The sequence below is a fragment of the Solea senegalensis genome, linkage group LG21 (genome assembly GCF_019176455.1).
Source record: "Solea senegalensis isolate Sse05_10M linkage group LG21, IFAPA_SoseM_1, whole genome shotgun sequence".
Taxonomy (NCBI): domain Eukaryota; kingdom Metazoa; phylum Chordata; class Actinopteri; order Pleuronectiformes; family Soleidae; genus Solea; species Solea senegalensis.
In genome coordinates, this window is record NC_058040.1 from 17,574,014 (window position 1) to 17,586,682 (window position 12,669).

At 40.4% G+C, this 12,669-nt stretch overlaps 2 protein-coding genes across 5 annotated transcripts; both read right to left on the minus strand.

The window, feature by feature from the left end:
• Nucleotides 1-1,461: 1,461 nt before the first annotated feature.
• On the minus strand, nt 1,462-2,963 carry LOC122758688 (phospholipase A2-like). The gene is made up of 4 exons (XM_044012971.1): nt 2,856-2,963; nt 2,473-2,620; nt 2,256-2,386; nt 1,462-1,719 (listed from the first exon to the last, which is right to left on the minus strand). The coding sequence occupies exons 1-4, from the start codon at nt 2,905-2,907 to the stop codon at nt 1,604-1,606; spliced, it is 447 nt and encodes a 148-aa protein (XP_043868906.1). The 5' UTR covers nt 2,908-2,963; the 3' UTR covers nt 1,462-1,603.
• Nucleotides 2,964-3,951: 988 nt separating this feature from the next.
• On the minus strand, nt 3,952-11,355 carry prkab1a (protein kinase, AMP-activated, beta 1 non-catalytic subunit, a). Of its 4 annotated transcripts, none has more exons than XM_044012726.1 (8): nt 11,122-11,355; nt 9,726-9,908; nt 9,069-9,238; nt 7,479-7,572; nt 7,150-7,264; nt 6,908-7,041; nt 6,545-6,613; nt 3,952-6,087 (listed from the first exon to the last, which is right to left on the minus strand). In XM_044012726.1, exons 2-8 carry the CDS (start codon nt 9,873-9,875, stop codon nt 6,010-6,012), a joined length of 810 nt encoding a protein of 269 aa, XP_043868661.1. In that variant the 5' UTR covers nt 9,876-9,908; nt 11,122-11,355; the 3' UTR covers nt 3,952-6,009. The 4 variants fall into 4 exon arrangements, with proteins under 4 accessions (XP_043868661.1, XP_043868662.1, XP_043868659.1 ...); XM_044012727.1 differs by having other exon boundaries at nt 9,726-9,945; XM_044012724.1 differs by having other exon boundaries at nt 9,726-9,973; nt 11,122-11,354.
• Nucleotides 11,356-12,669: the final 1,314 nt, after the last annotated feature.

Here is a 12,669-nt window from a genome sequence, read left to right on the forward strand (position 1 = left end):
TACTGTATATTTTAATAAAAATAAATGAATAAATGAAGTTAAATATTTAAAATGTGAAAATAATAACTATATATATGCATTTATTGAAAGTATTTCATATGTTCATTTATGAACACTGTAGGTGGCGCTAATGAGTCTTAAACAGACAATTCAAACAGTAGAACAAGGAAGTACTCCGCTGTTACTTGTGTACTCCCGTACTTGGCAGGTATGTACTCCAGGCGTACTTTTCAATTATATACTTCCCAAGTACACAAGTATATCCTTGCATACTTGAGTATTGAGAAAGGGCCAAGGTTTGGAATATAGAGAAGTTTCTGACAGAGGCAAAAAGAAAACTGTGCAGCCGAACGGAACAATGATTCATGAGGAAAACATTGGCAGGGGACAGCATTTGTATTGATTGCAAATTGTTTGTTGTTATTTACACAGCAAATTATTGATATTGGTTTAGTATTCTTTGTTATCCAAATGTATTTATTGTTTTAAAAAAATGACACTATTATAGTTATAATTGCACATTTCATAATTTTGTTTGAAAATTGCTTTCTCACAAACAATATTGAGGTTATTTGCATTGCTAAAGAAAAAATGTTATTTGCACAACAAATTATTGAAAGAAAAGTGAAACGGTTGTTCTAATATTGATTCAATACTTGTCACACTGAACCACTGCCATATATTGACATCCTGGGGGTGTGTGTTTATTGGTCACATCGTCAGGCTTTACAAAAGTCAGTTTTTCTTTTTTTTTTTTCCTAAAAATGAGCCAAGCGAACTTTGAACTATGACCGATTTTGACATGTTGTTGAGTAATATTTGCCCAGGTATGTTCATAAAGAAAATTAGAAAATTAAACATGGTTGTTTAATAAAAGGTTGTGCTGAAAAAAAGAATTTAAGATAAAAAGCAGCCTAACTTGTGTGTGTTCTAAGGGTTAAAGCACTTTTGGTTTCTCGTGTACCGCACACTTTCAGATTTTTTTTGTCCCCCTACAGTTTTTGAGTACATGTTTTTTATATTTGAAGCATTTATTTGTGTTTCTACCCAGACCCGGGTCTCCACAAGGACTCCGGGTCAGCATCCCTGATCTTGCATCACTGGGTTTTCACTAACAGTAGGAGAGCGGAGACAGGCAACAATGACTCTGAAGCTGTTAAAACATTATATTATTATTATTATTTTTCCAACCGGCAGAATCGCCCCCTGATGGCTATTTAATATACACACAGTTCCTATTTGACTTGACCATGGACTACATTCATTTTTAAGGATTTTTAAGTGTCTGGTAAGAATGAGTGGCATCTAAGGGTGAGACTGCAGTTTGATATCCAGTCATTCCTTCATTCATTGCCCTTCCATCACAAATCCAGGGTCACATAGAGAAAAACAACCATTCGCTCTGTCCCCAAATATAAAAGATACCCGAAAAGAAATGATTGAAACGCATTATCCAGCCTGTGTGAGCGATGACTGCATCATTTTTATTCAGATAAGACAAAGCTTCAGCAACAAAGAGCTTTTCAGTAGGATGGTGATGACATTACAGATCGACTATACAGACATCAACCAGAACACATTATGCAGATCTTGTCGGACTCTCCTAACAGTTTTCTCTGGACATGTCCTTGTATTTCTCGATGATTGGTGTTCTGGCAAAACACTCAGCGGCCTTCTTGTCACATTCACAGAGGGTCGCCTCACAGTTGTCGTTTCCACCTGCGGAAAGGGAAAGGACGGAGGAGCACACTGGTCAAAGGTAGAGTATGCCACATTTTCCTAATAAATAGTATGACAGATTAAACCAAAAATAATCCCTGACAGTCATCCTGTAGGAGGTGGTGTTTTGCTGCTGGTATTTCAGTATTGAGTCATAATTCTGCAAAAGTAATCTAATAATTATGCAATGCTAAGTCATTTTAACAAGAAGCTATCTCAAAATTATGACTCAGCAGCTCATACACCTGAGCTGCTGAGTCATAATTCTGAGATACTAAGTCATAATTATGAGATACTGAGTCAAAATTATGAGATACTGAGTCATATTTATGAGATACTGAGTCATAATTATGAGATACTGAGTCATAATTATGAGATACCAAGTCATAATTATGAGATACTAAGTCATAATTCTGAGATACTGAGTCATAATTATGAGCTACTATCATGTTGCTTGTATCTCATAACTATGAGATACAAGCAACATGATTTGAGGTTTATACGTCCAAAGTGTGGAGTGGATTGTGTGTACTCACAGCCGCAGGTGATCACATTGCGTTTGCAGCAGAAGCTGTACAACTCGGTGTAAGGGTTGTCGAAAATAGGGTGACAACCATCAACCATCGACCTTGTGTTTTCGTAGCAATTGTCATGTTCTTGGCAGCACCTACAGGTTTAAAAAGGCATGTTTTCAAACAGACTGAAACGACATCCATGTTGCTTTGATATAAAGCAGCGTGACAGAATCATGACCTATCCATGTCATCCACAGGTGTTCCCTGGCCTCCATAGCCACAGTAGCAACCATAGTTGTTGTGCTCCATAACAGTCCGACCCTCTGGCATCACACAGGCGATCATTTCCATGAACTGGGGGATTGACCTCTTGTTCCTTATGTGGGCTGGAGAAGCAACAAGGTGGAACAAGTCAAGTCAATTTCAGTTATAGTCGAGTGAAGGAAAAACCTCACAAAGAGCCACAGAGGAGGGACCACGTTCAGCAGACTACAAACAAAACATCCCATTTTACAGAGAGGAAGAGAGGCAACCGTAACATCCACTGGTATTAGTATTAATATCAATATTAGTATAAATGAAGATGGCTGTTTATGCGTCTGCTCACATCCATGTTCTCACCAAGAGAGAGGCCCACCACAGCCACGAGGATCAGAGTCTGGAAGGTTTTCATTCTGCGAGTCTGTGATCTTGTTTCTCCTCACTGCTGCTCTCCACTCATCTACACATCTCTAAACCCAAGTCCTACTTTTATGCAGTACTCGTAAGACACACACACACACACACACACACACACACACACACACACACAAGACAAGACAAACAAACCCTCAGGCGGTCAGTCAGTCATCATCTAACCGCTTTATCCTCCACCAGAGGGTCAATCTCAGCTACATCGGGCGATAGGCGGGGTACACCCTGGAAGGTTCGCCAGTGGCAGGGCCACACACAGATAGAGACAAACAATCATTCACTCTCACACTCACTCCTATGGTCAATTTAGAGTGTCCAATTTACCTATTCCCCACATTGCATGTTTTTGGACTGTGGGAGGAAGCCGGAGAACCCGGAGAGAACCCACGCACACACGGGGAGAACATGCAAACTCCATGCAGAAAGGCCCTTGTTCCAACCGGGGCTCGAACCCGGGTCTTCTCGCTGCAAGGCGAGAGTGCTAACCACCACACGTGTGGCCGGGGGCCACACATGGTTGAGGTTGACAGAAAGGGTGGGACCGCCCTCAGTGTTGACTTCCCTACATGCAAATTATGGTTGAGGACATAATGTTTGCCCCCAAAGAACACACACACACACAAAAACAACCCACACAACATTGAATGTGTAGTATAATATATACTTTTAATACAGATACCTTTTTAAGTCACATTTTTAATGGTGCTGCAAGTTATAAAAAAAATAAACTGAAGAAAGAAAAAAATTAATTATTTTGTCAACAGCTGTAACAAAAACACGAGAGAGACAGTGACAGAGAAGAGATACAGCCACCACATCATGGCATTAAATATTGGCTTGTGGTAATAATCGTTACTACACAGCATAATTTAACAATAATTATATTGATTTCACTTTAAAAAAACCCCAACTCTTGTGTAACACATGATCCTACGACGTCCCTTTGTCAGTGTTGTGGTTCTTCAAGCAAATCTTGGTCACTGCTCCTTTAAAAGACCTTCAGCAATGTATCCATTTCATTCAATTAAAAACCAAAAATTGATATTTATTTGACAAAGTAGGGAATGGGAGTGTACACATCGATGACAAACCTCAAAATGATGATGTTCTCAATATTCAGTTCTAATCATTTCTGTTACGTGGAGCAAAGAAACCAGAAAATCTCCACTTTTAAGACGCTCAAAACTGAGAGCGCTTCAATTGTTATGAAAGACACTCCGATTACGCAGATTGTCAGAATAGCCGACGATTCATTCAGAAATCGATTAGTAACGGATGAATCGTGATGATATTGATGACGTGAGCCGTCAGCGACGCCTCCTCCCCGTTCTTTCGGGGGTCGCCACAACTATTTTTGCTGGTGACAATGTTGAAGCGGTTTCTGCGAATACAAACCAGGCTCTGGAATGATTCTGCGCTTAAAGTGTACAAGATCAGTCAAAGCATCAAAGCATCAGTGGTTTTTACACGACGACTGTGTTTACATTCAACAACAAAAAAGTACAAAACTAACAATTATTTTAATGTACTTGCTGTGTGGTCAAGAGTCCTCAGTAAGCACAGCACTTCTTCCACTAGGGGGCACCCCCACAAAACCCAAATGATGTACTTGCCGTATGTAAATGAATCTTGTGTTCTTTAAGTTTAGAAATGACTCAAACAATAAAAAAACAAACACACAAACAGTCATGACTCGTTAATGCCCCCTCAATGCTGCCCCTACTGTTTATGACAGTATTGCATTTTGTGGACACGTTAAATGTCTTTCTGAGGACATGCGTGCACACACACACCAATGCAAGGCAGCCATGTCGTGTGGTGGAGTTAAAGGTACAGTGCGTGAGCATTAGTGACATCTAATGGTGAAACTGCATATGTATAATAAAGCATGGTCAGGGAACTACGGTGGCCTCCGTACGCTAGAGACAAAAAAGTGATTAATTCATTTTGTCTGTAGGGAAGTCTCACATCTGAGGGCTGTCACTCACAGCGCCCTCTGCTGGATCAAGCAGTAATTGCTTTAGACAGTCTGATGCACGTCTTGGCCGTATATTTTTCACTTTTTATTTTAAACTTTAAGAGCTATTATCTCCGGCCTTAGTCCTACTTTTTTTTTTTTGCTAAGACAGCTAGCAACTGAAATGGTAAAAACCACAACTGTAAATACCATGACGAGACGTTTTGGCGACAAAACAAACCACACTATGAACCAGAGTAGAAAGAAATAAAAAAAAACTAAAGATTCTTCACACATGATAATAAATAAAGTCATCTGCTTAACTATGTAAAGATGAACAGGTTAAATAGAAAACAGTGACAGAACTAATGCAGTTTTTTCCTTCTGCGATTCACATTCTCGATCGTGCCGCTGTCGTCTCCGCGGCCGCGAGGAAACACAGCGGCAGTCACATTCGGCTGAGGTCTGTCAGTCCATTCCCCCAGCACTGTGTGTGTGGGAGTGTTTTAAATATAGACACAGTGTCCTACCTGCTCAATAATGCCACGCTATGTCTACTGAGCTTATTACCTATTATTATTGTTATTATAATAATATAAACTACTGCTTACTACAGAGAGCAGTCAGTGCAGGAGTAAAGGCAGAGGATGAAGAACACGAGGAACTGAGCAAGTACGTACGTATACAACAGCAGAGCAAACAGTGAGTGTACGAGATATCGCGTCAGATCTGTGTGTTTCCAGTCAATGTTCTCTCTCTCTGTAGTTTCCTCCTCTGACATGTCATTTTTTTGACATGTGTTTGGACGACATTGTCGGAGCCTTAGTTAGTTCCGCATTCAAAAATAAAGTCTATAGGTGTTCTTTAATCTAAGGCGGCAACATTTGTTTTATTTTTAGGAAGAATATAAACTTGGATTAAGAGCTTCCAAGATCTTGAACATTGTTTTTAACCTTGAATCTCTTTCATCAACCTCATTCAGAGTCACTTCTTCAAGCCAGGACGAGGATTTATCAGGATCATGACGGATACGAGTCCGGATTCATTTGATTTGAGAACAGGCGGAGCTAATATTTTGTACACTCTGTGTACAGTTAACACACTGGGACAGAATTCATCCAAGTCTTATATAGGCTTGTACAGCAAAGTGGTGACATACTTCTTCTTGTAGCGATGTGTCGCACTGAGCACCATCACGCCGTCCTGCATGACAAACAACAAACATTAGCTCAACAGACACGTTTCTGTGTTCTACAGCTGAAATACACAGAGGTGTGGGCAGGTAGAAGCACTCACTCACTCATTGAACATTTTTTTAACAATTCTACAGCCATGAAATCAAAATAAATCCAGGCAGCCTGGATATCAAGATGTTTATAAGAGGGTTAAAGGACCCATAGAATTACACTGGAACAATCCATTGGACCAGTTCTAACATTTCGTTTTTTAAGTACTATTCACTTACAAACTCACGTGGGGCTCAGATTAATAAATTCCTCGCTAACCAATGCACATCACGTTTGTTTTTCTCTGTCAAATTTCTGTCCCTCAGCTCCTCGAACAACACAAATAACACAGGTGTTCATTGCCGCTGACATTTCAGCGGCAGGAAACGGCACAGCACACACTGACCGCGTGTCAGTTAATGGAGATCCATTACCTTAATGGAGAGAGCGTAGAGGTGGTTGAGCATGACATGGTTGGGTTCTGGGAGTAAAGCTGGGTCACACTAGGAAAAAGAAGATGAAAACAAAATAAAGAACAGAAAACATTGCTGTAATAAAGCAGGACGACTGCAAACAGGTCGGAGTTTGACTGAGAACACAACGTGACGACTGGGGAAAGTTTCACAAGTGAAATCTCCTGCTGGAAAAACATCCGGTCATTCAGCACTTACATGGGACAAACGTGACTATTTGGACCTGAGTAACAAAGTCTGGTTTTGAATATGCTTTTAACTTTGGAACAGGAATAACAGTTACAGTTTCAAGAAAGAACCTGGATTATTTTATTAAACACTTACAGAAATCCCGGTGTCTTTGTTGAGGATGACCTGCAGCAAATGTGGCGGGAGTATGGGCGGAGACTTAAACTTCTCCTCCTGTTTTGGAACATAGGCGTCCTGATGATAAGGTCCAGGAGGAGAACTGGAGAGGTCTAACGAGGGTGACACAGGAGTGTTGATGTAGAAACCCTAGCACACAACACAACAAGAATCTGCTTCTCAAACCTGTACTTGGTCTGCATCAGTGCATTTGAACTCACCTGACATGTCAGAGCATTTCTGCGAGTCCACCATCAGAGCATCAAACACCTCAAAGTCGGTTTTCTTCACCTGGATGATGTTGTTGACGGTGCCGAGCTGACTGGTGGTGATCGGCTGTGAGGAAGCACAAGACACAGTCAATGTCACAAGTAAAGCTCAAACGTATTACGCGTCCAGAAAATGTTAAACTGTCAAGAAATGTTTCTAATACTCACTTCCCAGTACGTTATATTGTTTTTAAAATATTGCTGCTTTAACTGTAATATCTTGTGGCAGCGAGTTCTCATGCAAGTATCACTCAGATGACTGTGATTAATAAACTGCTGACCTCAGCTGGGTCATGGGTCCACTGGCCGTCCACATAAAACTTGTACTGATGCTCCCCCTCAGGCAGATCCACGATGGCCACAAAGGTGTTCTGACTTCAGAGAGCGAGAGGGACAGAGAGAGTTTTATGATTCACAACTTTTCTGTGAATCATAAAACTTGGTGTAAAAACCATTAAACATGTGGATTTATCTTTCTAATTGATGGTTTTTATTTATAGCTCTAATATGCAGACTTCTCAGGAAATGGGCATTTTAATTTCTGGAGTGTCCGTGACAGAACTGTGTTTCTCCTGTGACAAAATATTGTCGGAGGATGAGTCTTCACTCCATGAAAACAAACAATCAACTCCAGTGGGTGACAGTGATGTTCAGCTGTGAGCTGGGAAAAAGAGCAGCATCCATGAGATGCATTCAAGATGCAGGCTGGTAAATTCTATCCCATCTGTGGCGACTACAGCGTAGAGGAGCAGCTTTCAAGAAAAATGTCATCCCTTCGGCAAATACACATGCAGCCCACTAATCACATACATGCTGCTGCCACCTTGTGGTAATATGAGCACCACGTAAAGTAAAGTAAAGTAATTGAATAAACTAATATTCATCCCTCACATCCGTTGTGGAGTATTGATGTCTCCTGAAAACAGTGACAACATCCATTTTCTACTGCTTTATCCTCCACAGGAGGGCGCGGGGGAAGCTGTGCCTCAGCTGAGATAGGGCGATAGGCGGGGGTCACACACTGGACAGTTCGCCAGTCCATCGCAGGGACCATTCACTCTCACACTCACAATTACGGTCAATTTAGAGGGTCCAATTTTCTTTAATCTTCTTGCTGCAAAGGCAAGATTCAAAAGTCAGCGGCGCACAAGCACATGACCAGCGTAAAATATTGGTAATAAAAACAGATCATCGGACTGTTCAGGTGATAATAAATCAAATTGAAAGAATAGAACCATTTCAAATTTTTTCAATTTTTAATGTAATGTAATGTAAAAAAGAATCGTCAACTATTTTGATATTTGAGTTGAGTTGTTTCTGCTCCCTGGTTTTTTTCTGCATCTTAAAAAGTGAAAAATTTCTGATTTCTTTGCTCAATAAAACTAAGAAAGGAATAAAATCTAAATACCTTTGAATTTTGAAAACATGGGAAACAACATTTTTCAACATTTTCTAGACCTATATATGCATCAATGCACTTGGGTGTAACATGCTGGTGCTTATGGCGTGCAATCTAGGATATAATGTTTGATTGCCCTATTAACTGGAGTATGTACGGTGTGCAGGGGTGTCGTAAAAAAACTCTGATCAAGTACTGAGGAATTCTGGAAGCCGGATCTTGTGATAATATTTTGCTGCGACAGATGGACAGTGTGATATAATTCCAGGGAAGACGACTTACAGAGAAAACTGTGAGTGTGTTGTGTAAGCAACAGGCTGGTGTGTAACTGTGATCCTAATGAGTCTACGACTCCATAAAGTCCACGTCCACAGCTCGACGTCATGCTGGCTGAACACATCCTCTCTACCAGATGCTTTTCACAACTTTTATACGTTATTTTCATAATAATAATAATGATAAATGGCCTCACCTTCGAGTAAGGGGAATCTTGTTGGCCCAGTTGTTGAAGGATCCAGAGAGGTAGACCTCCTTACCATCTCCAATCCAGCGAAAGACGGTCGGTCGGTCTAAAGTTGGCACTTTATCGTCAGCTTCTAAGTCTTGCTGCCATGCAAGAAACTCATCTTTCTCTAAAGGAGCCTGAAAAATAAAAACAACATTACAAATGTGGTCACGTTTTTTGTTTTGCATGAGACTTGGTGCAGACAGAGCCTTCACATAGTTTGTCTGTGACTCTTTTTATGGCTGATGCTGAACATCAGGGAATCAGGGCAGCCGGTTTTTCTTTCCCCCCTCTAACCGATTAAATATAAGAGTATCATTAAAAAAAAGTGACAGACAAAACTCAAGAGATCTGGCATTATTTTCCTTGATTAATCGAGTACTTGTTTGGTTTCGTAAAATGTCAGAAAGAGTTGAAAAATGTTGATATTGTGTTTCCCAAACCTTGAAATCATGGTAAAATGATTCTGATTTCAATGATTTCTTAAAAGCAAAAGAAACCAGAAAATACTCACATTTAAGAAGCTGAAAAATCAGCCCTAACCAGGACATTGATTATATAATAATAGACAAATCTCTAGTTTCGACAGTGACATTATGTGTAAATAGCGTCAACACAACTTACTTTCATATCTTCACCATGAAATATATCAGCATCTTCGGGACTGTCCATCAGGATCTTTGGCCTCTCTCCCTCCTTCATTCCTCGGCTGTCCCTCCGGTGAGCCTTCTCGCCATGGCCCATCGCAGCCCTCTCACTGCTCGTGTTCCCCATGGCTTTGTCTTCTCGTGGGCCAAGGCAAGGTCACTGTGAGGAAGGAGTTTTTAAAGAAGGAGCAGACACACTCCGAGAAAAAGCACAAGGCACAAGATCTGAAATGAAGCGTGGAGAGGAATATTGGCAACAGCACTTCCTTTCAAAGACCTCATCAATCAAACGAGAAAGAGTCCTTTATTCCTTTAAGATTCCTCAAGCACTAAATGTCTTGATTAGACTCATTGACAGTGAGTGCAGCAGCAGCAGCAGCACAATCTAATTTACATTCCAAATTACAAGCAGCTGTGTGTTTGAATCATCACTAAAAGATTTGACTGACAGAGGGAAACACTAAACCTATTACTAGACTGCGGCGATAAGAGGATAAACTGTGTAAGATGAAACTGTACTAACACAAGTGTCAAATCATGAAATACTCCCCGCAGCTGGGAACCAAGTGACATGATTGTTTTTCCAACATCCCACCTGACAACCTGCAGTGCTGCAGTGTTGGATACAGTCAGGTTTTTCTTTTCGTATTGTGATTTTTAAACTTTGTACTGATTTCTTACTTTTCTGTCTCTGTGTTGCTCTTTAAACGCTCACGTACAGCACTTCAATCTGCATTTGTGCTTGAAAAGTGCTCCATAAATTAGCTTTTAAACCGTTCTGAAATAGACAATTTAACACCGTCAATTAACACGACATACTAATTATTTTGACCCATATAAGAAATAAATCATTAGACCACATTGGATCAGGTCCAGATAAAAAAAACCCTGTACCTAGACTTGTCAAACCTGGACTCGATTGTCTCAGAGAGGCTGAAGATTCTTCAAAACACTGACTCTGATTTGTGAAACATTTGACCTATTTGTGAAAACGCAGAAAAAGGGGGCACATTTCACTGCTTTTTCTGCAGTTAGACCAAATTAGATCAAAAACCCACATAACGGGCTTATCTGTCCACGACCTAACTGTATTCAGAGACAAGCTAACGTGCATTAGCTAACCTTAACACGGTTACATAATAAAATACAACATCTACAGCCGAGATTGTCAGGCGTGAGGTGGACAGCAGGTGCAAACACGTAACTGCAAGGTGAGCTAACACCAGTTAGCATTTAGCATGTAACGGTCCCTCAGCTAAAGCAGCGCTGCTAACAGCTATCAGCAGCTACACAGAAGTGACACACATTAGAAACTGTCAACCGTCATTTAGCGTTTTGTTTTTTTATTGTTTTTTTTTTTGTTTTTTTTTTACCTGAGCAGCGTTTAGTCTCGTTGCTGTATGTGTCTGCTCGTCCAGTCCATTTCCCCAGGACCACAACACAAACAATCCCGGCGCCTGCAGTGCGCATGCGCAAACTGATTAAAATCTCCCGCACGCAGAATTTCGCCTGAAATTGTAAACCGAGACTCGCCTGTTATCATTTGAACCGCTCATTTCAACGGTAATCTCGACGTAACGTATGATTACGCATGTGAACACTTAACAAGTCTGTAGATGTGAGACTTGTAATTACATATAGTCAACACTAGATGGAGCCGTACGGCAAGTACACACATACAACTCATGGCTTCTCAATGTATTATAACACTTATTTCACTTATAACAACAACAATACATTTTATTTCTAAGTGCCTTTCAGAACACCTAAGGACACTCTAGAGGAAATAACAAAGACAATATAAACAATTAAACAGCAATAACAGCAGGTCAAAGTTCACACTGACACTGTGTTCACCTGGCCTGAATTCCTTTTTTTAAGTCAGAATTCTGAAAAAAAAAACGTGAAAACTCTGACTTTACTTTAATCTCTGAATTCAGAATTAATTATGACTTAAATTTCAGAACTCTGACTTTTTTAATTTTACATGGTCAGGAATGTCTGACTTCTGAAGTCTGAGATCATAATAATATTTTAAAATGTGGCCATAATCCTCTTGCATACTATAATGACTGGCAAAACAAACAGATGAGCCAATTGCATCACACCAAGGCCATGAAATCAAGCCAATATCAATGTTATGAGCTAAAGCAGCTCAAGCTGTCTCTGTTTTTAGGCTTTTCTTTTGTCCAAACATTAAAACAACAACAGTGCATGTAGCTACAGTAGGACTCAGTCTAGTTCTCTGTGTAGTCTTTAGTCCTCCACATCAGGGGGTATATAATAGTTCAGCACCTTCTGTTGCAGTTGCTCAGTGAAGCGGGATCATGTGGAGCTGCAGCAAATCTATCTTTTCATCTCTGCGTCGTCCGCTCACCATGGACTCCCTCATTACAGCAGTTCTGCTTTTTCCCCACAAACTTTGACACAGACTTTGAAGGAAATGACGATGATCCTCCAGCCACAGGGGGGCAGCAAATGCTGGACACTTTGATTCATCATGAGAATTTGTTTTAGTTTTGAAAAACAGTGTCCACTGGAGATGTGAGAACCGCAGGGAAATTCAATTCAATTTCATATGTATTATAGTGCCATTCCATTACATGTAATTATCTTAAGGCACTTTACATGGTGAGGTCACGACCTTACAGTTATTATAAAGAGACACAGCAGTTCACACAAAGAGCAAACACTTCAGTGACTGTGGAGAGAGAAATTCTGCCTCGACTGGGTGGGGTAGGAGAGAGGAAGATTGAGGAGAGATGGAGACTAGGCAAGGTTGTGTTTTTGAAACCCGATCCGTGCAGGAAACCCTGATTTGTTCTACATATGGGACGTGGATCTCTCCATCATCTTCACTGTCTATTTATTTGACTGTTTGACAAATTTCCAGATTTCCATAAAGGTGATTATTGTTATTT